General features: G+C 33.2%; 1 protein-coding gene across 2 annotated transcripts in view; it reads left to right on the top strand.

Annotated features, from left to right (window-relative positions):
* The window catches only part of LOC143252756 (pro-neuregulin-2, membrane-bound isoform-like), an 80763-nt gene that overhangs the window by 44451 nt on the left and 10305 nt on the right, over positions 1-26007 (top strand). For both annotated transcript variants that reach the window (XR_013029126.1, XM_076505390.1), the window contains exons 2-3: positions 21473-21638; positions 24602-24759. Coding sequence is in view for 1 of the 2 variants with exons in the window: in XM_076505390.1 (XP_076361505.1) it covers positions 21473-21638; positions 24602-24759 (324 nt within the window). In the remaining variant the exon portion in view is untranslated. The remainder of the gene's footprint in view (positions 1-21472; positions 21639-24601; positions 24760-26007) is intronic.

Here is a 26007-nt window from a genome sequence, read left to right on the forward strand (position 1 = left end):
AGGTGGTTAGGACACTTAACTCGCAGTCTGAGGGTTTCGGAATCAAATTCCTATCCACCAAACATGCTTACCATTTCAGCTGCGGGGACGTAATAATGTGATGTTCAATCCCACTATTCGTTGGTAAAAAAATAGCCCAAGAGTTGGTGATGGGTAGTGAAGACTAGCTGTCTTCCCTTTATTCTTTCACTGATAAATTAGGGACGACCAGTGTAGATAGTCTTCGTGTAGCTTTGCGTGGAGTTCAAAACAAACAATTCAACGACGTACGAACCCAGATTCTATAAGGACATTTCAGATTTCAATCAATTAAAGTGATGGAATCATGTACACCTGGTCGTGGTGCTGAAAGATGAAGCCTAACTTCAGATCGGTTTCAACAACCACAAACCCATCTCGAGTACTGTAAGCATCTTTAAGATTTTTAAAATACTTGAAGTGTGTGTTTGTTGTGTATTTTTAAAATCTAAGATTTCATTCTTACTTGCCGCGATGCTACAAGATTTGTAATGTTTGGATTTTGTAATAGATACAAAAATAGAACAAACTGCATAGAAACTGTAAAAACTACAAATTTATTACACTATATAAATTTGAAGAACGATATTTAGAAAATATTCATTTTACACTTGTATAGCCCATTGTTTAGCTTTGCACTGAAAGAAAAAACAACAATCTAAGTACATATAAGACAATTTCTCTTGAACATTTTCCTTTCAGTTTAAATACTGAGAAACTGTATCTTTATCATTAATTGGGCCAACTTTGACGGAATAAAACCAATGTATAAAAAGATGAAAAAGAAAAATACAAATGAATGATTTTTAAACAATGTATGTTTGAAAATCCTATTGATTAGGGTTAGTACCCTTTTGATAATTTTTGTCCAAATAACTTTCATTTCATTGTAATAATTATTAGTTGTTTTTCAAATTTAGACAGATTTACGATTTTCATGGAAGTGCTTTAATAGCTTGTCACGTACCATGTAATATTATTAAGTTTTATGTTATTTTATGATATAAAGAAAAAGTATGTTTTTTAATTCGGTTTTGACCATTACTCATAAGATTTTAGAAATTAATTGCTCCTCTATGGATGATAGGTTTCAGAGTTTAATACATCTTTGATGAAAGGCGTATTTATCTATTATATTAGAGTGTATAGATTTTTAAACTAATTATAGCTATTTAATTAAGGCATCAAATGAGAAATAAAATCATGACTATGCGCCTTAGATAGTCATGTAACGGATGGTAGCTTCTAGTAATCAAAACGAGTAAGCAGTTATGTGGTGTGCGTCTTTTTTACTCGATTGTAAATCTCAATTTTTCTGAAAAATGAACTTGAGTCTTTACTTTTATTACTTCGTCCTGTATCCTGTTTGTTAAAAGGGGAAGCATCTGCCATGCTGTCGAGACAATGATAATTCATCTATGTGGAATAGCCTTCCGCAAAAGGTACTGGTGGGCACGCATCAGCGCTGATGCTACCACGTGGTGAACTTTATTCATCAGTGCTTACCTCAAGGTAATGACAGTTCCCGTGGGCCTTGTACCTAGACTCAGCCAAGGAGACACGAATCGTTGCTCTGAAAGTCATTAGGTTCCGCTGTTTTATATTGTACATAAGAGAAAGATTGTCGCATATGTGCGTTGTGTTCTCCAAAGTATACGGAAAAAAGGTTCGACATGGGAGGTCTGAGATTGAACTTAGACAAAAAAAACAACAAGAAAAACACAACAACAAACCAAAACACTAGAGCAATGGATTTTATGTCAGACATACAAAGAAGGAAGACCACACGCGTGTTTAGCCAATACTTTTCTTCTGTCTGAATGATATGCTTTTCATTTATTTTCTTTTATAAGATACTTTAAACGCTGGATCAGTTGTACAATCTAATAATTTCTCACCGGTGTATTTTTCTTTTTCTGTTTTGGTGACATCTTAATTAGTAATACGTACCTAGTACTGCAGAGGATCAATTGGCATTTTTTAAAGAGATCAAAGACTGAATTTTGGCAAGAAAGTGTCTTGCTGGGCTGATATTACATATTAAATTAAAACAGCAAAGATGTTAGAACACGGGGTTAAAACAACGTTTCGAGACATAACTCTTGCTATTCATCAAATTTATTAAACTAACAAATAAATAGCACAAAAATAAAGTGACGCTTTTAAAACAACACATTATTGAATTTAATTTCATCAAATAATTATATTTAATACAGTGAAGTAAATGGGATCCATTTAATCTTTCCACCATTTAATAGGTCAGAATTATTGTTAACGCCATCTGCCGAGACGTTATAACTATACCAAAAATATTTTTGGAAGTGTCACTCTGAACTGGGAATTGCTGCCCATCTCGCTTTTATTTGTTCACCATAGATATTCTGCTTAAATCACCTATAGCATGATGTAAAAGTAATAAATGTGTCTGAAAAACGAATAACACGAAAAATAAATTAAAAGTTTAATGTTTCCTGTACTTTTAAGAGAATTGAAACTGAGAGTCGTGGAGAGCAACTCAAGAACAAGGTCTGCGAAGTCGTTTTGTGGAAGGATGTCACACAGAGTTAATATTGTTATCCATTCAACATCTCTGTATAAAAAGTAATTGTGTAGATGACATAAACCTGATTCACGAAATAAAGCGCACAGATAAAAAAAGCGTCTGATCATATTAACACATGTCGGAGTGAATTGATTTTTAATTTGAATGTTTAAATCATGTTCACATGCTTATTTTTCCCTGAATAAGAAAACCACGTCTTATTGTTTACTGTTAACATTTAGCTTAAGTTCAAAGTTAACGTACTATTTTAACTTTAGCCTAATAACAAATACCAATTCAGGTGATGAAAATTTTAAGGAGTTGGAACTAACTAATTTTGATAATATCTATAAATAGGACAATAAAATAGTAAACCGAATTAAATATATTTTATTCATCCTATTTCAAATAAAATCTTGAAAGTTTGATTGTTTGTTTGTTTTGAAAACTACACAAGGACTCTCTGCGCTAGCCGTCCCTAATTTAGCAGTGTAAGGCTAGAGAGAAGGCAGCTAGTCATCACAACTCACCGCCAACTCTTTGGCTATTCTTTTTACCAGCAAATAGTTTGATTGACCGTCACATTATAACGCTCCCACGCAACACCCCGGGGGTCCAGCACTTTGTTTAGAGACTTATAACCCTAGAATCCTGATTTCGATACCCGTGGTAGGCAGATCACAGATAGCCAATTGTGTAGTTTTGTGCTTAACTTCAAAACGACATCCTAACAAGCAAAAGCCATTTCAGAAAAGCAATTACTTTGTATCCCGAAAAAAACATTTTCTCTCATTCACAATAAGAATATTTAAATAATCGTGCCTACTTGATTTACTTTTACTGAGACCTCATTTGATTAAGCAATTTAAGTCTGAAATAAAAAATCAATGAATAAATCCAGTCTGATAAAATAATTGTTTCTTTTTTAATCTGCGTCTTTTATTTGCAGCATATCTTTAACAATAGATTATTTAGACAGTGTGAAAATATTTGAAACAACAATCATTTTATATCTAGCAAGAAACAAAATGTTCATTTCAGTTTGTTTGGTGATCGATCGTGTCTTTTTTGAAAAAGCTCGAACACATTGTTCATCTTAGTTATTTCACATGTTTACAAAGAGACTAAATTGTTTTCACACTAAAATTAACTTAATCTGCTCTGTTTGTTAAGCTATACAATACGCTACCTGTGTTATGCTCATCAGAGGTATATAAACCCGGTTTTTAGCATTATAAGTCGTACGACGTACTGTTAAGCCACTGAAAAGCATACACTTTGCCGTATTTGCTTCATATTTTCACTATTTCAGTTACAGTTTGGTTGAACTGCCTATTGAATATTTCTCATCTTTTTATGGCATAGGAACAAAATTGATATTCTAAGAATTTATCAGCCCTGATATGGCCAGGTGATTAAGGCACTCGACTCGTAATCTGAGGGTTGCGGGTTCGAATCTTCATCACACCAAACATGCTCGCCATTTCAGCCGTGGGGCATTATAATGTTACGGTCAATCCCACTATTCGTTGGTAAAAGAGTAGCCCAAGTGTTGGCGGTGAGTAATGATGACTAGCTTCGTTCCCTCTATTCTTACACTTCTAAATTAGGGACGGTTATCCCAGATAGACATCGTGTAGCTTTGCGCGAAATTGAAAACAAATCAATTCTATAGTTGAAATAATATACACAAATTTGCATTCAATGCCACAAAATATTGATTTTATGAATAAAAAACGGAGATTTGGACAACATGATTCAAATGTGAAATCATGCATTGTTCAAGCAGGTAATGATGTAAACTACATGCGAACCTACTTTTATACAGTGTTTAAATAATATGTAGCGTTTTTATGCTTAATTATTTATTCTTCTGAATTGTTCAGCAGACAAACCGTGGTTCTGGCCGCAAGAAGGTTCTTAGTTTTAAATAACTTCTTTTAACTTTGTATTATTTGATTTTACCTGGGCCTACCTATATATAACTATTATACCTGGTGAGGCAGTAGGACAAAATAGTGGAAATAGAAAAAATAATAAAACATTATGAGGCAATACAAGTTAAAAAGAAAAGTATCCTATTATCCATAACTAAATACTTACGTGTTAATAATGAAAGATTGAAATGTTTGGAAAAAGTCTACTTTTGTTCCACTGGAGAAACTTGTACAGTTAAGTATATAAATTGATTTTTTTCTTATATATATATCTGTAAGTGTACTTTAGACTATTTGAAAATATTATAACTTTTATTTTAGGATTTTGTATCCACAACTAATGGCTAACTTTATATTTTCCACCCACAACTTGAGGGTTTTAGATGATTCAAACTATACGTTGAAATTGATATTACAAATTATTTGAGATGTTTTGGGAGTTCTGCAAAGAAAACTTAAGTCTCAGCAGCGGAATAACGTAACACAAAAATACAAGTTACATCATTTTGGAGGTATCTGAAAAAGTATTACCCACAGAGAGGGGGATACACTGTCTACCTTTCCACGCTTTGTCTGTTTGTGTTTTCTTACAGCAAAGCCACATCAGGCTATCCACCTTATGAAGCACATCACGTACACTTTGAAATTAAAATAGTAGATGGTGATTTTGATATCAGTATTTTGGATAAAAGAAATATTTCTTCTACCAAAGGTTAAGGTTCCATCATATTAAAGCAAAATATTGTAAATTAACAGTACTTAGATTTTGCAGGATCTGTAATAAACTGTCCACAAATTAATTTTAATGGATTTAATCAACAAATTGTAATTAAAAACCTAATATTATTTTTTGCAATAAGTGTAAAAATATTTTATGGGGATACCAACAAGAAAATATTAAATAAACGTAATCAAAATAGTTTATAATAATTTTCTCTGAAGAGGATTATAACTTTACAGTACTTTTATCAGAAAAGTAGAAACTTATCTGTGCGTAATGACTCATACGTCTGATTATTTATAAAAACTGCTTGTGGCTAGAACACTTGACTAGCAGTTTGCTGGTTTGAATTCTATTGCTAAATATTTTCGTCTTGCATCCACGTGGTCGTTATAAGTTGATGGTGAAAACTACCTTTCCTTGGTAAATATTAGCCGACGAGTTAGTGGTGGGTGGTGTTCACTAGCTATCTTCCCTCTATTCTGTCACTTATAAATGAGGCATGGCTAGCAGAAATAGTCCTAGTGTAGTTTTGCGCGAAGTTGAACAAACAAAAACAAATAGTTGTAAAACACATCACAATTTAAGTTTTCATTTGTTGACAGTAGGAAGTCATGGGTGAAGGACTATCAGACATATTGGTTGGGCAGTCTTAGCATATTTTGAACTTTTATATCTACTATTATTCTCCTGTTGTGTAACTAAAAACCCAAAGTTTACAATAATACAACGTGAGCTGAAATGTCAACATCTTGAGTTAATTTCTTCTTATCATCCCAGAAGTAGCAGTTTTCTCTCTTTTTCTGGAGAAGCCACCTTTCCTTAACTGGCTCCAGACAGTAAAATGTAGCAAACATGTGGAGCACCGTGTGTTTGAACACTGGGATCTCTTTGGGGGTTTTTTTTCTGCGTATTTGGAGCCTGTAAGGCAGAAAGAAGGTTAAGTCTGATAGACAATTTCAGTCACTACTTCTTTCGCACAAATCCTATATAAATGTCAGACAACACACATTTAATATAATGATATGCCAATCGAACTCGAGATATAGAACCATTACAAGTTAATTTTCAAAATATGTATTGAATTTTACAAGAGATATTTTGATAATTTAAAAATTCTTCGAAACAAGTAAAGTTATTTATTTTCTTAGACATTTTATTCATTCCACGATTTAAAACAAGTGATAAACACATAAACTTTTCTGTGCTAAACATGCTATTAAGTGTATATATATAAAAAAAGTTTGATTTTTACCTGTCAGAAAAATCATATTTTGCTGAAACTTCATAGCCCGGCATGGCCAGGTTGGTTAAGGCGTTAGACTCGTAATCTGAAGGTCGAGGGTTCGAATTCTCATCGCATCAAACATGCTCGCCCTTTCAGCCGTGGAGGCGTTATAATGTGACGGTCAATCCCACTTTTCGTTGATAAAAGAGTAGCCCAAGAGTTGGCGGTGGGTGGTGATGACTAACTGCCTTCTCTCTAATCTTACACTACTAAAATATGGACGGCTAGCGCAGATAGCCCTCGTGTAGCTTTGCGCAAAATTCAAAAACAAACAAACAACTGAAACTTCATAATATGAGGTTTAATTTAATAAATAAGAAAGTCAGTTTAACAATTCGTATAGTTTAATCATACATATTAAGTAATGTCATCAAAGAGTAAGAAAAGAAATTGTATGCTAATAAGTATCATATGGCAGTGAGACTAATAAACACATGTCTAGTAGTATCATCGAACAGCGAGAAGAACAAACAAATATTATTCAATGGAAATATGTTGAAATGATATATAGAATGAAAGAAGAACATAAAACACAACACATTTTGATGAAGTGTCTTTCAGTTTAAGCAATAAAAAAATGTATTCGCAAATCACAGCAGTATTCTTAAGCAAATAAGGCTTACACATGAAGAAACGGTCTTTCTTAGCACATCCACTCCTGTTCGTTATCAGATTCAAAGTAATCAGCACGACGTGACTGTTATTTTTTTCTGCCTTTAACTGCATTTTATTTCCAATATTAAAGATTTTGAGTCACCCTCATTTAAAAAAAACTAGATTATTTTATTGATTGCAAATATACGAACTTCTTATTTCGACTTAGGTCCTTTTTGATGTAAAACATAATCTGAAGAGCAGAATATATTTTAAATTGATTTTCAGATTAAATTTGATTAGGGCGTAATTCCACATAGCATGTTTAACATGCTGAAATATACAAGATCCGTTATCCTTGTAGTCAGTTTCAAGTTATTCTTTGTCTCGTTCCAAGTTCAAGATAACTCAGAAAGCTCTTAACTTGATAAAACAGTTCAAGATAACTCAGAAAGCTCTTAACTTGATAAAACAGTTCAAGATAACTCAGAAAGCTCTTAACTTGATAAAACAGTTCAAGATAACTCAGAAAGCTCTTAACTTGATAAAACAGTTCAAGATAACTCAGATAGCTCTTAACTTGATAAAACAGTTGAAGATAACTCAGATAGCTCTTAACTTGATAAAACAGTTCAAGATAACTCAGATAGCTCTTAACTTGATAACACAGTTCAAGATAACTCAGATAGCTTTTAACTTGATAAAACAGTTCAAGATAACTCAGATATCTCTTAACTTAATAAAACAGTTCAAGATAACTCAGATAGCTCTTAACTTGATAAAACAGTTCAAGATAACTCAGATAGCTCTTAACTTGATAAAACAGTTGAAGATAACTCAGATAGCTCTTAACTTGATAAAACAGTTGAAGACAACTCAGATAGCTCTTAACTTGATAAAACAGTTGAAGATAACTCAGATAGCTTTTAACTTGATAAAACAGTTCAAGATAACTCAGATATCTCTTAACTTAATAAAACAGTTCAAGATAACTCAGATAGCTCTTAACTTGATAAAACAGTTCAAGATAACTCAGATAGCTCTTAACTTGATAAAACAGTTGAAGATAACTCAGATAGCTCTTAACTTGATAAAACAGTTGAAGACAACTCAGATAGCTCTTAACTTGATAAAACAGTTGAAGATAACTCAGATAGCTCTTAACTTGATAAAACAGCTGTGGCCCGTCTGATAATTGTGGCTTGATTTTTCTGATTCAGGTATTCGTACCTCAGACATGTGATTTGCTTCTTAATTTATATGGACAATTTTCAGTTATTTTTAGAACAAACTTTGTTATTTTTACATGTCTGCACATCGTTCTTAAGCCTGGTCAAGTTTTTTTTTCCAATCATAGCTGTTTCCTACGTTAATTCAGTACGTATTCCTTAGACTGGGCACATTTATTTTCAACTTATCTCAGAGCTCACCAAACTTGCAGTGGTCATTTATGTGAGTGCAATTTACCCTGAGCAATATCATGGAGTCATTAATAGGGAGTGTTTCAACACCAATACCATGTTTTTGGTTCTTCCACCCTTATTTTAATACCATAAAGTGTACTTATAACGTAAAATTTCTAAATCAAACTGGAAAATTTTCCCTTTATATCTTTTTCATAACAAAAATTCTTATCAAGATTGGCAAATCTTTTCATTGTAGGTCTGTCTAGTGCTTCAAATAAATCTACTGTCTCAGCAATTACCTGAAGGGCTTATAATGCAATGGCCCGGCATGGCCAGATGGTTAAGACTCGACTCTTAATCTGAGGGTCGTGGGTTCGAATCCCCGTCACACCAAACATGCTCGCCATTTCAGCCGTAGGGGCGTTATAATGTGACGATTAATCCCACTATTCGTTGGTAAAAGAGTAGTCCAGAAGTTGGCGGTGGTTGGTGATGACTATATGCCTTTCCTCTAGTCTTACACTGCTAGCTTAGGGACGGTTAGCCCAGATAGCTCTCGTGTAGCTTTGCGCGAATTTCAAAACAAACCAAACCAAACTTATAATGCTACAATTCACAGTTCAAGTTTCGCCGTGTGTTTAGCGCTGATAGTTCTTTTACAGCTTTGTACAGAAAAATAATTCCCTTCTCTGTATACTCGTGTATTTCTAAAAGTGCATCATTGAGAGAAAATATTAATAGCACCGTTAACAAAATATTATTTCTTTACTACAGACAATGAACCATTTGTCTTAATCTCAAATGCATTCGTAAATTTGTATTTGCTTTCGCCTATTATGTTAGCGGCTTTTTTCCACACTTAAGAATTCTGATGAAAGCTGTTGAACAATTAAATTTGGTAAATCTACTTATTCTACATAAATTAAACAATTATTATTAATTGATAACGGAATTTTATCACATAATTTAGTTTGTTTGTTTATTTTTGAATATCGCGCAAAGCTACTCGATGACTATGTGCGCTAGCCGTTCCTAATTTAGCAGTGTAAGACTAGAGGGAAGGCAGCTAGTCATCACCACCCACCGCCAACTGTTGGGATACTCTTTTACCAACAAATAGTGAGATTGACTGTCACATTATAATGCCCCCACGGCTGAAAGGGCGAGCATGTTTGGTGTGACGGGGATTCGAACCCGCGACCTTCGGATTACGAGTCGAACGCCTTAACGCATTTGGCCATGCCGGGCTGACATAGTGTAGTAATTTGTATATATGATATAATCAATACATAGAGAATTATATCCATACATTACTGGCTTCCTATATTTGCCTATCGAAAGTATTTGAACTGAATCTCAGCTTTCTTTCAGTGTAGGGATATTATTATCCATGTAAAGTCCTGTAAAACTTGGTCTGCTATGTGATCATTAACCGGATCAAATGATATGTCTATTTTCATCTCATCGTATTTGGTTCCTTTTTTCAAACTCAGTAGAAATTTCCGCATAGTTTTTTTTTATTATTTAGTGATAATTTTTTATACTTGTTTACTTTTTACAAGATGGCTCACATGAGTTACTAGATTATAGAGTATATTCTAAGGCTTTCTAAATTTTGCATATAACTGATAATAGAACAGGTAATAAAATATCGTAAAGATTATTTTACGCTATGAAATAATGATATAATTATAGCTACTGCTAGAACTAGGTAAGCGCTTAGCCTGTTGAAGAACGATGAAGAGGAACAAAAATAAGAAATTCTGGTTTTGGCTATTTGCCAGGTTTCTACTTTGAGACGTTCTGGATAGCTGAAGAGCGACATGTGCACTGGATATATAGAGACTATGCCAGTTAACTAGCTCTTCATATCTACTTTCTGTTGATCTGTATAGAAGGAAATCTAGGTTATTTTTTGTATTACTTTAATACGAGCATACTTTCCGATAAGCATGATATATAGAACTATAAATCTCATAAAAATAAATTTCGAACGAATAATTATATATTTAAAAACGGCTTGTATGGGTAGAGAAAGCACTAGTAGAGGAGCGAACAACGTTTTGACCTTCTTCGGTCATCGTCAGGTTCACAAAGAAAGAAAGAGGTGACTGACCGACAGCTTACTACATGTTTGAAGGAGGTTGTGTAACTGAGTGTAGAAATGCAGAGGGCGTGCTTAGATGTTTCATTATATTTATTAATATAGGTATAAAGGTGTTCCTTTGTATTGGTTTATTTTGGGCTTGAGTTGTTGTATAAGTAAGGCTTCTTTAATTTTGCGTTTGTTTATGTTTGCTTCTTTATTTAGTATTTGGGTGTTTTTATGGTAATGTTGTGTTTATTTGATTTGCAGTGGGATATATTTACTTTTGTAAGTTGGTTTTGCTTTTTGTCTAGGTGTGTGTGTATAATGTTTTCTACAGTTTGTGGAAGAAACTTATTGACGTTGATGAAGTATTGTTTTATTTTGTCTAATTCGCCGTTAATTTTATCTGGTGAGCATAGTTTTATGGCTGTGTTTATTTGGTTTCTTAGTATGTTGTGTTTTTGTTTTGTTTCATGTGCTGAGTTCCAAGGAATGTATAGTCCAGTATGGGTGATTTTTCGGTGGATTTCTGTTTTGAATTGTGTGTCGGTTCTTGTGATTTTGAGGTTAAGAAATGATATTTGATTGCTTTCAATTAAGTGTGTGTTCTGTAGATGTGAATCCCGCAACCGTGTCATCTACATATCTGTACCAGTATAGCGGTGGATGTAATGCTGTGTTAATTGCTTGTATTTCAACTTGTGTCACAAAAATATTGGCTAGAACTGGTGATACTGGGTTGCCCATGCTTAGGCCATTTGTTTGTGTATAGTTGTGGTTGTTGAACTTGAAGTTTGTCTTCATCGTGGTGAATTCTATGAGGGTTGCTAATTGGTTGCTGAAAATGTCTATTGATGGGTTAGGGTCTCGAATAATAGTTTGAAAATATCATGTTAAACAGTATAAGAAACTTAAATGTGTTACCACTCTTAGATGGCATGCTCTAAGTGTAAGGATCATCTTATGATCATCTAAACAGTTTACTCTCCAATTTTCGGAGGTTCTATAGAGATGTGGAACTTATATTAATGTTAACCTCTAAATAACGCTATAAGATAAATATTGAATATGAGAGGTTGTGGGATTTAAATCACTTTTCTTGTCACAACAGAGTCAGTTATTAGCGTCATTGTCGTTGTTCTGATGTGCTATCTCTGGATCAAAGGATGTTTCAAGTCAACTACATAAATAAGCTATTTTAGTATCAAAACCATCACAGTTCCGTGACACAATTTTTAACTTTCTATCGATCAAGAAATCTGTTTCAGTTAAGATACTCCTAAAGAATACCGCTTGTCTTTCTTGTTTCGGATATTCACAAAAAGCTACACAAGGATTATCTGCTCTTTTTGTCCCTAATTATGAAATGAAATATTAGTAAAAACAAACAAAAATAAAGTGATTAGTTAACAGCTCTAAAAGAATAGTAGGAAATGACCATGAAGTTTAAAACGCACTCACAATCCCGAAGTATGGAGCGCGTTTTTTTGGTTTTTTATTGATAACGAAATACGGACAACAGACTCTCAGATCTGCAATTCAGCCCGTTAAATTCTAGACACATCAGGCTCTATTCGATAGGTAATCTTGACTTAATACTGTTACTTACCACAATCTTCCAAGGTTTTAACGTCTTACATATTCTGCTTTTCGACACCTTAAGTTTCTTTGAAAAAAAGTACTGTAACGAAATGTAAGCTATAACTGTTTCGAAAATGTTTAATCTGAATCCAATTTTTAAGGTTTTGTAGCAAGTGTGCTCTTACGTCGTTTACTATCTAATTTAATAACGAAAAAAAACTATTCCATTCAGTTATATAACTAGATATTGTTTCTCTGCTTTATTCGTTTGTTTATTACCTAAATTAATAATGAAAAAACTATCAAATAAAAAGGTAGAATGCAGCTATATAACTAGAATTGTTTGTTTACCATCTAAATTAATAATGGAAAAAAAACTATAAAATAAAAACGGTAAAATGTAGTTATATAACTATACAAATAAAATTGTTTGTCTCCTTAGGAACTGAAGATACATACATGTCAAGAGATAGCCGCAAAATCCTAACATCTAAGTATGTGAAACCATATTGTTAAGGGAGTTTAAGGTATTTTAACTGTTCACATCACTCCATTATGCCTAACTTAGCAATCCACTGCGCATAGGTTTTTGTTGTTGTTGTTTTTTGCTGGGCATGCTTAGAATATGATAAATATCTTAAAATTGAGTAAGCTATATCATTAACGAAAAATAAAAAAATTCATAAACGTGCAGCTAATAATTTCAAGGAATGTATTAAAGAGGAGCAGGGAATCATGGAAATTTATTTGTTGAGTATAGCTGGATGACAAATAAAAACATACAGCTGGAGTCCACGATATACTTCCAGTACAAATTTAGTAATGAATCCTAAATAAAGAGAACGAACGAATTTGTTTTATTCTGTTGTTCGAGTTATCTTCAGTACGACATTTATCACGTAGTTGCGAAACACGAACCAGTTATTCCAGGATCAACAGAACTGATGTTGCCAGGTAAAGAGAACAACAAAGACTTAATAGTTGTATTAAAACTTACTTTAAAGAAAAAACATATTTGGAGTTCGTTTAATAAAATGTTCAATTTCAAAAATAATTAAAGGTATTTTAGAGTTAAAAGTCGTCGATCTGTACTAGAAAAAAACACACCAGTTATTCCTATTAGTATGGACGTGGAATAACAATACATGGAGGGAATAATAAGTGCTTCCAGGTTACTCCTCCAAAATGTGTCCTATATAACATTTACCTTTAAAAATCTCTCATAAATCTTCCGATGAAGGTGAGTAACGTCCAAACAAACCCATATTTTAGGTTTAAATCTTTTTATTCCAAGGAAGAAAGTAATACATCTTTTCAAAGCTAGAACATTCAAAATTATGTTCTTTACCAGCTGGGCCTAAAGCGAAATATATGCAGTTATAACTCACTAACAAAACTGTAACGTGTATAGGTAATTCACCTTAAAATATTGAAAACTTGTTACAGTGAATCTTTATTAGACTTGTCTGCTAAAATGTTTTTACAGTTAATTATCATTGTAATGAATACAACAACACAATTGGTAATTTGTTCTCAGAACAGATATAAACGCATTAGTATTAAAGCCACCAACATACTAGTATGTCAATCTTTGTATAAGTCAACAGCTCTCAGAAGAAAAAAAGTATGTAATACGGTTTAATTTATTACTTTTTAACATTTGCATCATTTTAGGACAACTACACTATTAACAAACCTATCCTTCTAGATACGAAGTTACAGAAAGCTTTTCTTTTGTTTTTCTGTTTGGGTGTTCGTACACATGCAAGAAGTCTTAGCTGCATAGGCAATAATTTTCATCACCGTTCTGGAAGCTTGAAACAACAAACCCTTAAAATCAGAAGAAAAAATAAATTAACTAACACAGATTGAATCCATCAATACCTTCTTGCTCTAACGCTTTTCTATCTATCTAGGTAAAAATGGAATACTTAATTATGAAATGTATTTTAGTTAATTTTTGATATAATTTTCTTACTTTTGTGGATAATTATGTATTTAATTTTATTTAATGTCTTAATGAAGCTTATTTTTATCAAACACTTTTTCAACATCTTATTGGCTCAAGAAACCAAATCAAACCAGTAAATGCTGATAATTCACTCACTAAAGGTTTTTAAATCAATGTTACTAACAATAACAGATTTACTGTTATATTTATTTTAACATCGACGTTTGTGTGAATCATACGTTTTCATTTTACACTTCTTTAATAAAATGCATGATTATCTTGAGGATATATTAACTTGGCAGATTTTCATCGTCCGGTCCTGAGTAGTCCACCTGTTATTATCTTCATCACACATTATCATTGTTACTTTGTTTTCTGTAAAACAACAACCGGGCCGTAGTCTGGTGCTAGTCAAAGAGTTTATTTTAGATAGTAGTTCTCTTGCATTTGCCAACTATTACAGACAACATAAATGTTATTCTATTTTTTCTTAAAGGAGGATTTTGACATAAGACCCGTATTTTCTAACAGTTAGTCAATATAAATAAATTATGCTTTCAACTATTGTTTTTACTGGACTTAACGTGGTTTATCCTTTTAGAAAAACGTCGAAACAATTCATCCTTGTATCGCTATGGGCTGTATACGTTAAACTCTAACTGACAAATCTCATATATTTGCTGAAGGCTCGATAATTTATACAGCTTTTATATAGAGACTGCTCTCTTGAATTAGCCTACTACATTTTGGATCAGTCTAGACAGCGAAATAATCGTTCCTATGTTCACACTTCGTTGAGTTTTTGAATCTCAAATTATATTAGACAGAACATAAGAACCCCATGTGTTTAACGAATTATAGCAGTGAAGTCATATTTTTGAAGTTTTCCCAATCAATTTTCTTCAAGTTTAGGAGAGACAAGGAAAGGTTAAGGGTTGCCGAGAACCTTACTAAAATATTCTCTACTTTGTTCCATATTTCATATTTCTCCAACAATTAAAATGAGTCTAATGTTTCCGTACATTGCCAAAAATTTGGTGTTTGTTTCCATCACACCTTATCGTTATTGGACATCCTTGGAATTCTATAATGATGCTTAATATCGAAAGATAGCCTGTTTTACTTGCTTATCTTAAAGAATTCTACTCATTGAAAATAATATTTTGATACTTCTGCAGCAAGATAGAATTTCACATTAGTCGCTGTCAAGGTTAGAGCACTCGACTCGTAATCCGAGTGTGGCGGGTTCGAATCCCCGTCACACCAAACATGCTCGACCTCTCAGCCGTGGGGGCGTTATAATGTGAGGGTCAATCCCACTATTCGTTGATAAAAGAGTAGCCCAAGAGTTCGCAGTAGGTGGTAACGACTACCTGACTTCCTTCTAATCCTGCAAAATTAGGGACGGCTAGCGCAGATAGCCCTCTTGTAGCTTTGCGCGAAATTCAAAACAAACAATATCTTACTTCATGCTATTTTTCAAGAAGTATTTTATATCACAAACAAACATGTAGTAATTTTTTTCTTTTTTTATTATAAAAATACAGTGATGTTATAATGTTTGCTTGTCATAAATTCATTAATTTTTCCAATATTTATTTTTGTTTTGCAAGCAAAGTATGATGAGTATAAACATATAGCTATACAGTGCGTTAAAGCAATTTCTTATTGGTTGCTTGAAATAAAATAAATTACATAATGGAACGTCTGTGTAGTTCTAATCGCAGGTATTGATACCAGATTTTTAGCGTTATAAGTCCTCTGACTTAATCCTGAACCACTGTGGGTAATAAAAGGAGTTGTTTTGTTCTTTTAGTCCAAACCTACTCAATAGGCTATTTCTACTCTGTCCATCTCAGGGAATCAAACCCCGGATTTTTTTAGTTGTAAGCTTATAAATTTACTACTAACCCACCAAGGAACAATAAAATAAGTAAAAAAATGACAAAAATAGTCATTTAGTATCAAGTGTTATGAAACCAAGTGCAATATACTTAAAATACTTCTATAGTGGCTCAGCAGGGTTTCAATACATGATGGACAGAGCACAGAACAGTTTACTGTGTAGGGTTGTGTTTAATAAAAAAAAAACAACCAGCTTAAAATACTGAATCTCATGTAGTTGGAATATTGAGTAAAAACTTATTGAATTTTTTAATTAAAAATCGAAATTCCTGAAAATGTTTGTGAAAGAATACCGTTTAATATTTAATTAAAACTTTGGAAAGCATAAAGTTGAAAGTTTATTGACTTTATTATTTTATGTTCTATGCTTTCAGCATAATCGTGAGTGAATATGAACACTGTGGATCGGATAAATTATAGGAAATAGTTCATTATTTATTTTCAAGTTTTCTTTTACTTTAAAGGAGAGTTAAATGGAAACTTAGTTTTACGTAATTAATAAATTAGCGACTTGTTTGCAACATTGACTTAAAGTGCAGTAGTTATAACAGGTGCTAAATGTTTTCTTCTTAAATAGTTCGACTTTTTATATTATGCTAAGAATTGAATTAAGGTGACCTCTTTAAGCAATTTGGATAAATGTTTTGTGCCTAACTGTTGCCAGATACCAATCTACTGACAAATCCAACTGTCGTCTGTCAAGATAACTTCCTCTTCCTCAATCTCTTACATTTTTCCCCCCGACAAAATTCACCGTTTTAATTATAACGTCTGTTGCTGGCAGTTGGTTGAACATGATATCATAGTTAGAAGTGAAATATCTCTGACGAAAACAATTTCAGGAGTTTGTTGTGGAAAGACGACTGAATATATAGTTGATTACAAAGCCAAATTTATGTTTGAATTATACTTTGCTTTAAGCTGAAGCTACGCAGGCTGAGGTTTTACAGGGCCTTAATGACACAGAAATATATGGTGGTGATGACATATTTGGCACAAACAGGCAACGTGATCTGTTTATGACATTTCAGTCAGTCTACAGGGACGAGCTATAACTTATCTTCCTTTTGGTGTAGAAAGTGATAAGTTTCAGGAATCGTGTTCCAACTATGTTTCTTCGCTTTTCAAAAAAACCTTTGCTTTACCCAGGTTTAATCAAAACTTGTGATTCAACTAGATAACCAGATAATAGGTACCTATAGCTCACAAAGCTAAAACACCACTTTTCATGATGTGAAACGTAACAAAACTCTGTGTAAACTTATCTTTTATTAAATTTGAAATATATTATCATTAATATATGCAGCTTGTAAAGCAGAAATATATTTCTAGTTTAAGTGTGATTCCTGTACCTAAGTAACCAGAAGCATATTTGTGTGGGTTAAATAAAATATTGTACTTGGTTAACCAGAAATATCTATATATAAAATGCAGCTATATCTAGTTAACTAACAATGCAATACGTGTTTCTAAAGTAAATGATATACCTGTATCTAGTCAATGAGAAACATATTTATATAAAGTAAATATAATACTTGCACGTAGTAAACTAACACTACTTGTCTCAAAAGTAACTGTTATATCTTTAGCTAGACAAGCAAAAAACATACTTATCTATCTTAAATGTGATATTTGTACTTTCTTAACCAGAAATATATCAGTGTAGATTAAATACAATGTTATATATGTTAATCAGAAATATGTAACCTATATAAAATCTACTGTGTGTCACGTCATGTCAAGCTTGATTTCCATTGCTTTCTCAAAATAGAAACAGTCAAAAAGTCAGAATAAGTGTAGTAAGTGTTGGTATAATAAACCTAAAGTTAAGTCGTAGTGTGGAGCCAACTAGCTAGAGCCAATTGCATAAAATTTATAATGAAACAATAGTATGAATTGTATTGAGACTGTATGAGTTTCAGTGAAAACTATCCCAGTATGAAATTTATTAAGGATGTATGGGTTTCTGTGAAAATCTTTCCAATACGGAGCTTATTAAGGCTGTATTAATTTATGCGAAAGTTCAAGGGTCAAACAGCAAATAAACAGCTTGGCTCAAGTGCAGTCAGTATTGTAGCAATGTTTTACAACCATTTACCAATAAATTTATTGTAGCATAAAAATAAGTTATATTTCTCTGTTTGAAGCAGATACAAAATATTTCATTCTAAGAAGAAAAGTATGACTGATGTGACTTTAATAAAAATCACACCCGTTTTTGTTGACACAAAAATGATTCACACCTTCAACTTGATTGACTGATTGTTTGTTTAGAATTAAGGACAGAGATACACAATGGATTACTTGTGCTTTGTCCACCAGGTTTAAACCAGGTTTCTAGATGTGTGAATCTTCAAACGCGCTTCTGTGCCACTGGGGAAAGACACGCCTTTAAAAGTTTAAATTAAGAAAAAATAAACGTTTATACAATTACTATGTATGAAAAGGTGCGAATTTATAAGAAGAATTTTAAATCGTGTAAATATTATGTGAAATTTTAAAGAAATAACTTTTAACAGAATTATTTAAGTTAATTTTATAATTACTATAAAGTTTTATTAAACCTAATATTGTGAGAATACAGTAACTTTTCAGAATTTATGTATACTTACAACTAAACTTAACTTAGCGAAGTCTGACTTCTTAAAAATGTCACCATTTGATATTTCAAAATTCTACTGTGTATATAAAACCACACCTTTTTGACGAAGGGCATATGTTGCTCCTCTATCATTAATTGAAGCCCATATGGAAGCGTAAAAACACGCGTTTTTAGAATGTTGTACATTGTAGAACCTCTTCGTCTTTCTTTTCGTTTCTTCTGTAATAACATGTTGTATTAACGACAACTTCTCATCCAGTTATAAGTACTCATAGTCGTGTTTACTGCATGTTTGCCACCTTTGCGTTTTTATAATTACTTCCAGTATATCAATAAACACTGCTAAACAAGATAAGCTAAAAATGAAGCAAAAAAGGTTTCGAAAAAACAAAATTTAAGGTGAGTAAAGGCAGGGGTGGAAAGAAACTGACAACCAGACAAAAATGAAGGAAAATATTATGGTAATAAGTAGGAACTTATGGTAGTCAAGAGTTGTTGGTAAGATGAAAAAAAAGTAGGATCTATAAACGAATTACAGAGGTAGTCTATACGACTAAGGTTTACGAAAGATTACAGAGGGCTGAGTGCGTTATATTAAAACAATTTTAAGTATGTAAATCAACCTGTTGTATGACATTCACAGCCCGATTTAAAGTCGCAGTAGAATGGAAATTATTAGAAGCACGTCTTGACATTATTTGGCGAGTAGTAAGATGTCAAAGAAAATTGACCACTTTTGGAAAGGGTATGCAACAGTCCTTTCTGACGCATATTATTCATAAGATGTGTTCCAATTGGGCTTTAGAATTTCCAAGATGGACAATGGACTATGGATCACCTTGGGAGCACAAGGATTATTCAGAACAGATCGTACCCCAAGTTGGTAATCAGAGTTCAGCGTCTAACATGTTAATCAGTAACAATAATCCTTCATGTTCTCCGGGCAACAGTGCAACATAATCGAGAATGATCGTCACTTGTAAAAGCGGCACAAGTCACGTGTACACAAATTACTTCTATGCCATATTTGTTATACCGTCGTATGCCACTATCGGTTGGATAATGAAACGGGTATTCATGCCATTCCACACGAAGATCTGTCGATCAAGTCACTGGACGCAGCATTTATGGATATCTGCGCTCGATTAGACTGTTGAAACGTCATGGATAAACCGTCTTCCTCATACACTAGACACACACTAAAATTCGTTTAACTGTAACCCTTTCAACTCTCAGTAATATAAGTCAAGAAAAAGAAGTGATAAAAATATAATTGTACGTATAAAGAAATAGTCCGCTGGACTAGGAAAGGAAAATGTTGCTTTGTTTAACAAAACCTTCGACCAACTGCTTTTCGTTAGTTTTGATATGAAAATGAACGGCATCTGTACGATTCACGATAAAAAAACAACAACAATAAAATATCCATATATCATTACAATCTCTCGCTGGTACAGCGGTAAGTATACGAATTTACAACGCTATAATCAGGGTTATGAAACTAAATATATGTGTTATACCTCAATAATACAGTGAAGTTAAATTACGTGATAGATCTGCAGGAAGAAATATACATAAAAACCACACATACATGAAAGTAGTTATAACAAACCATTAATACACGCTGTTTATTGTACGTATCAAATTTGGCGTATTAATGAAAGAATATATTGTTTGTTTGTTTTGGAATTTCGCACAAAGCTACTCGAGGGCTATCTGTGCTAGCCGTCCCTAATTTAGCAGTGTAAGACTAGAGGGAAGGCAGCTAGTCATCACCACCCACCGCCAACTCTTGGGCTACTCTTTTACCTACGAATAATGGGATTGACCGTCACATTATACGCCTCCACGGCTGGGAGGGCGAGCATGTTTAGCGCGACACGGGCGCGAACCCGCGACCCTCGGATTGCGAGTCGCACGCCTTACGCGCTTGGCCATGCCAGGCCGCGAAAGAATATATTATTCGTCACAAAATGCTTCATTCAGATCGGGGGAAAGTTTAGAGTTTGTGTTTTTTTATGGCACACCCATAGCGAGCTATCTGCTGAGTCTATCGAAGGGAATCGAACCCCTGAGTTTAGAGGTGTAAATTTGTAGACTTACCGCTGTATCAGCGGGGACCGGGAAAGTTTAGCATCTAAATGTAAAATAAAATGTCTTTTCTGGCTTTCATGTCGTACATGATAGGTGTACGAGAGATGATGCACTGATGTACAAGGAAAGGGGGATAATGGAAAGAAATAACTGGAAAAGTAGTAAGTGATAAGTTCATCTGAGAGTAGATATTTAGCTAGATTTTACACCATAGAGGACTATCGATGTGGTATCATAATGTTTTATGAAGACATACTGTCTTTTATATTTTGCTAACATAAACTTCCTTATTTTTCGGCTCAGAAATCTTATCGATTTGTGGATTTCCATCAGGTTATATGCAAGTCGGATGAAGACATAAATAAAATTGAGAACTTCCACCAGACTATGTGATGTGAGAATGAAACACTATAAACTTGAGGTACTTCCACCAGACTATGTAATGTGAGAATGAGACACTATAAGTTCGAGGTTCCTCCACCAGACTATGTAATGTAAGAATGAGACACTATAAATTTGAGGGCTTCCATCAGACTGCATGGTTGATTTTTTCAATATACTAGAAAATGTTATTTAACAATTCAATCTCAGAGTCACGCACACAAGGCTTTATTCAAAGGAAGTTTACGAAGATTACACCATAGATCTATTCTATCTCATAAATCACACATTTTATTTCATCTACAATTAGTGGCACAAATCATTTAAAAGATTGTTAATGAATTCATCTTCTTTATACTACAGCCAAACCACCGACTTCGAGGATTCGTTCTTCTAGTGAGACAGTCCAGATGAAGGAACAACTGAAGCTGAGATGTAAGGTCAAGGGGAACCCACAACCTCGAATAGAGTGGTACAGAAATGAAACACTTCTCAGCGAAAATACAAGGATCAAAATAACAACAAAAAGGTAATAAAACTGTACATAAATAGTTATTTTAAATTATTGTTGTCTTTCAAAATGTGTGGTACATACTGGAGGGATTTACACATTTTAATAAAAAGTTTAAAAAAAGACCTTTATATTCCAGATATATATATATGTACACATAAAGTTTTTAAACTAACGTTTTGCCTTTGATTAAGCCGTAAAGGCAAAACGTTGGTTAAGATAAATAAAAACTGTCTGGTGTATAAAATCTCTCTTTTTTAACTTTTTATCTTAACTTTTCATTAGGTACAAAACCTAATTTTGTTTCAATACTGAGTGAAATTCGTAGTTCCAACAGTCAATTTAGTTTACATTCAGATACGTTACAAGCTCTTGTTGATACTTGATTAAATATAAAATGACATCAGTTTCACGTGCTTAGTGATGAAAACAAAGGTGTGTAAATTCTAATATAACAGGTGGTGGCTGTGCCTATAAAGTTATAACACTTTTATTTTATATATCATAACAATACTGTTAATATTCTCTAGCTTCTTTAAGGTTTGAAAGAAATGTATCTGAGACATAATAAAGTAAATATTGATTTCAATTAAAACGTTTACGTTTTATGTAAAGTCACCTTTCAGTAGTAGAAAATACTAAGGTCCATAAATTAATTAATGTGATAAAACTGGTGTAAATATTTTGTCTCTAAATACAATATATATTGGAGAAAGTTGCATTTCCGCCTAGTACTTATAAAGGCAAATATTTTCAGAAAGATGAAAAATATATATATATTCATTTCTTTTTTACGCTTTGAACCACTGTGGAAAAAATATATGTATATAGACTCATATCTGTAAAATATCATACATAGTTCTCACTAAAATATCACGGGTGTAACCCCTGCAAGGAGAATATAGTAACACTGACAGAAGATGTGTCAGTATAGCTATCAGAGAAACATACGGCTATGGCTGGATGAAAATGGTGAACGTAAATCTCTAAGACTACAAATATTCCTGCCAGAAAAATTTATGAAACTTTAAAAAACAACAACACATATAGTTTTCACTAAAATATTTGTACGGCTGTAGAAATAAATATAAGTTTAGCTCGCGTGAAAAATATACGAATATACCTGAAAAAAATACATATTAGATTAAAAAGAAACGAGTGTATATAAATCATTACAAACCTTGATTTTCAGTGTTTTTAATATGTTCCTCTATGCAAACTCTGTCTCTTCTTTTATTTGCGCGTACTTTAAGAAACGATAATAACAACAAGAAATTAATATATAACTTCCAGTGTACTTATAGATATGAGATCTGTTATAAGAAAACAGTTTTGTTTAGCGATAAATTAATTGTATCATGATTTTCACAGATGTTGTAAGTAGAAAAGATTTTAATCCAGCTATTGTGGGTATTCAGGTTTAAATGTGTTTCACACATTTACAAACATGTCCGTATACTTGCTACAATCATGTATAGAAACAAGGGGAAATTCTTGGATGTGACACGACCATGATATTTTGTTTTTGATGAAACATGCATGTTTAAGCAAATAACATGTTCGTTTGGTTGGGTAACGTTTCTTCGTTACCGTTTTGTCGACTTATCAGAGCTGGTTACCACGGAATAAATGATCGGTCGTTCGGTGGGTCAGCGTTAAGTTTACTTACTTACAACACTGAAATCTGGGGTTCGCTTCTTGCGATTGGCAAAGCGCAGATACCCTTTGTGTAGCTTTGTGGCAGAACACAAAAGTTATTTCTTACACACACCCTCAGTGACTTAGCAGTACGTTTAAGGATCATAACTCTAGAAATAGAATTTCGATACTCTACGAGAAGAGCACAGATAGCCCATGGTATATTTATGTGTTTAAAACAGACAAAATTAAAGGCAGGACAGGTTCACAAACCCGTAAAGCTTTTTTAAAATCGAATCGAATAAGCCCAACAAATACAGTAAAATACGCAGTTATGTGTCAAATGTTTTTTTTATATTTGAGTAGTTTACCACTTTGCATTAATGAAGGGAAAATGTCTTGCTCATAGAATAAACACAAAACAGTACGGTGCGTCACACATATTTTACACTCCGTATTTATAGTAAGTTTAAGCCTATAGAAGAAATGAATTTCCTGACAACAGTAAACCTAGAAAATACTATGAACACAAACATAAAGTCAGTTCAATGAGCTTTATTTTGTCATAGGAATTGCTAATGTCAATGTTTATATAATGAGAACAACAACAACAACAAACATTTATTTGCGGTGTATATTTGTTTACGCTTTCTGTTATTTCCTCTCCATTCTTTCTTACAACAACGACTGATATTTCAGAAGAAATTCATGGAAACCGTGAGTTTAGAGAAACAGTTAAAACATAGAGAGTAATAAGAAGGATCTTAAAATAACATGGAACATTGGAGTAGGGTCGAGTGGTTATTGTACCATGGTCTGTGAATTCCGAGTATTTGTGGCTCAAATCCTATTTCCACATAAATGCCCGCTCACTTTTTACATTACTATAACATTGACACTCAAATCCCAATATTTTGTCAGATAAGGGTAGCTATATAGTTGGTGATGGATGTTATTGACTAGTTGTTTTCCCACTATGTATCTCAGAACGGCTGGTATAAGTATTAACAGTTTTATTGATAAGCAGAGAACAACGTTTCGACCTTCCTAGATCATCTTCAGGCTAACAAAAGGTTAAAAGTTAATACCCATAGCAGCCGTTCTGAGATACATTTTTATTTCAAGTGGGTTTCTCCTCATCAAGAATGTATTCCCACTAGTGTGGCGGGTCAAAGTTAGGAACAACTGTGTAGAGATAAACCTTGTAAAAGCAAAGTCACAACAAAGTGTTTTCTCATACAGACGTGTTTGTGTTTTAAAGATATAATAATGATAATTTTTTTTTCATGTTGATTTTATTCATACTTATATAATTGTAAGGAGATTTTCTGTGGTACATTTAGGAGAAGTTCAGTGCTCACTATCAATCGAACGAAACGACGGGATAGCGGGTGGTACAAATGTCAAGCGTCTAACGTTTTGGGTCCACCAGCTGTAAGCAAGACGAAGATTGAAATTGTTAGACTGAGAAAGCCTACAACGCCACCAACACCAACCACTGGTACTTGATTAATATTACATTGCTAAATTAACAGTGTTTGTTATGTATCGCAGTTTTTAGTTCTACATAAAGAGAGAACTTGTGATAAGACCATGTAAAAACACAATAATTTCTTATTATACGATTTCCAACGTTCTCCTGATATTTCTGTTTGTAAAAGCAGTTTAGGAAGAAAGAGCACTTGTAAGTTTAAAACACCGATTACTATACTACAATATGCATCTTTATAGAAAAACAGTTTTGCGTGCTTTAGTTCTTAAAATTAAATTTTACCTCCAATTAAAATCGCATCGTTAGTCGAAAACATGAACAACTTGTTCATATTTTAGTGCTTGCCTTTCTAGAAATCACACCCAACATTACATAACACCAAACGGAAATTGTACTGAAAATGTACCGGGCCTTTAGGTAAACTTAGTTTCAGTAGAAATAAAAAGAGCTATTGCTGTTTATCCCTAAATGTATGTAACTGTGGTCTTCATGTGTTCATTATATGTTGGGCTAAACAGGCGAGAGCTATAGTGAAAACAAAGAACCATGTAAATGTTTTCAATCAAGTGTTTGGAGTTTCGTTCTTTTAATAATATTATTTAATAGTCCTCAATCTGTATAACTAAGATTTTTAATAAAATTCTTTAACAGTTCTCATTTTGTATAACTAAGATTTTTAATAAAATTCTTTAACAGTTCATGTTAGGCCCGGCATGACTAGATGGGATAAGACGTGCGACTCGTAATCTGAGGGTCGCGGGTTCGAATCCCTGTCGCACCAAATATGCTCGCCCTTTCAGCCATAGGAGCTAAAAGAGTAGCCAAAGAGTCGGTGGTGGGTGGTGATGACTAGCTGCCTTTCCTCTAGTCTTACACTGCTAAATTAGGGACGGCTAGCGCAGATAGCCCTCGTGTAGCTTTGCGAGAAATTAAAAAAAAAACAGTTCACATTCTGTATAACTAAGGCTTTTGATCATATAAGGTTAAGAGTTTATTATAAATTCCAGTAATTATTACTTTTTATCTAAGTGCAACTAAACACATATATGAAATAATATAAAATAGATTAATTAGATTTTTTTTTGTTACTGTTGAGATTCAAATAACTTATCATAAACGTTGAGGTTCGCAAAAAGACAAAGTCCAGAAAGCCTAAACGGTACTAACTCTATATGCGAACTCAGTTTGGTTGAACTATTTATGACAGACTGTCTTTTAGCTACCTGTTAATCGTTGTTGTTACTGCTTATCTAATAC

Source organism: Tachypleus tridentatus, chromosome 6, assembly GCF_004210375.1.
Source record: "Tachypleus tridentatus isolate NWPU-2018 chromosome 6, ASM421037v1, whole genome shotgun sequence".
Lineage (NCBI taxonomy): Eukaryota > Metazoa > Arthropoda > Merostomata > Xiphosura > Limulidae > Tachypleus > Tachypleus tridentatus.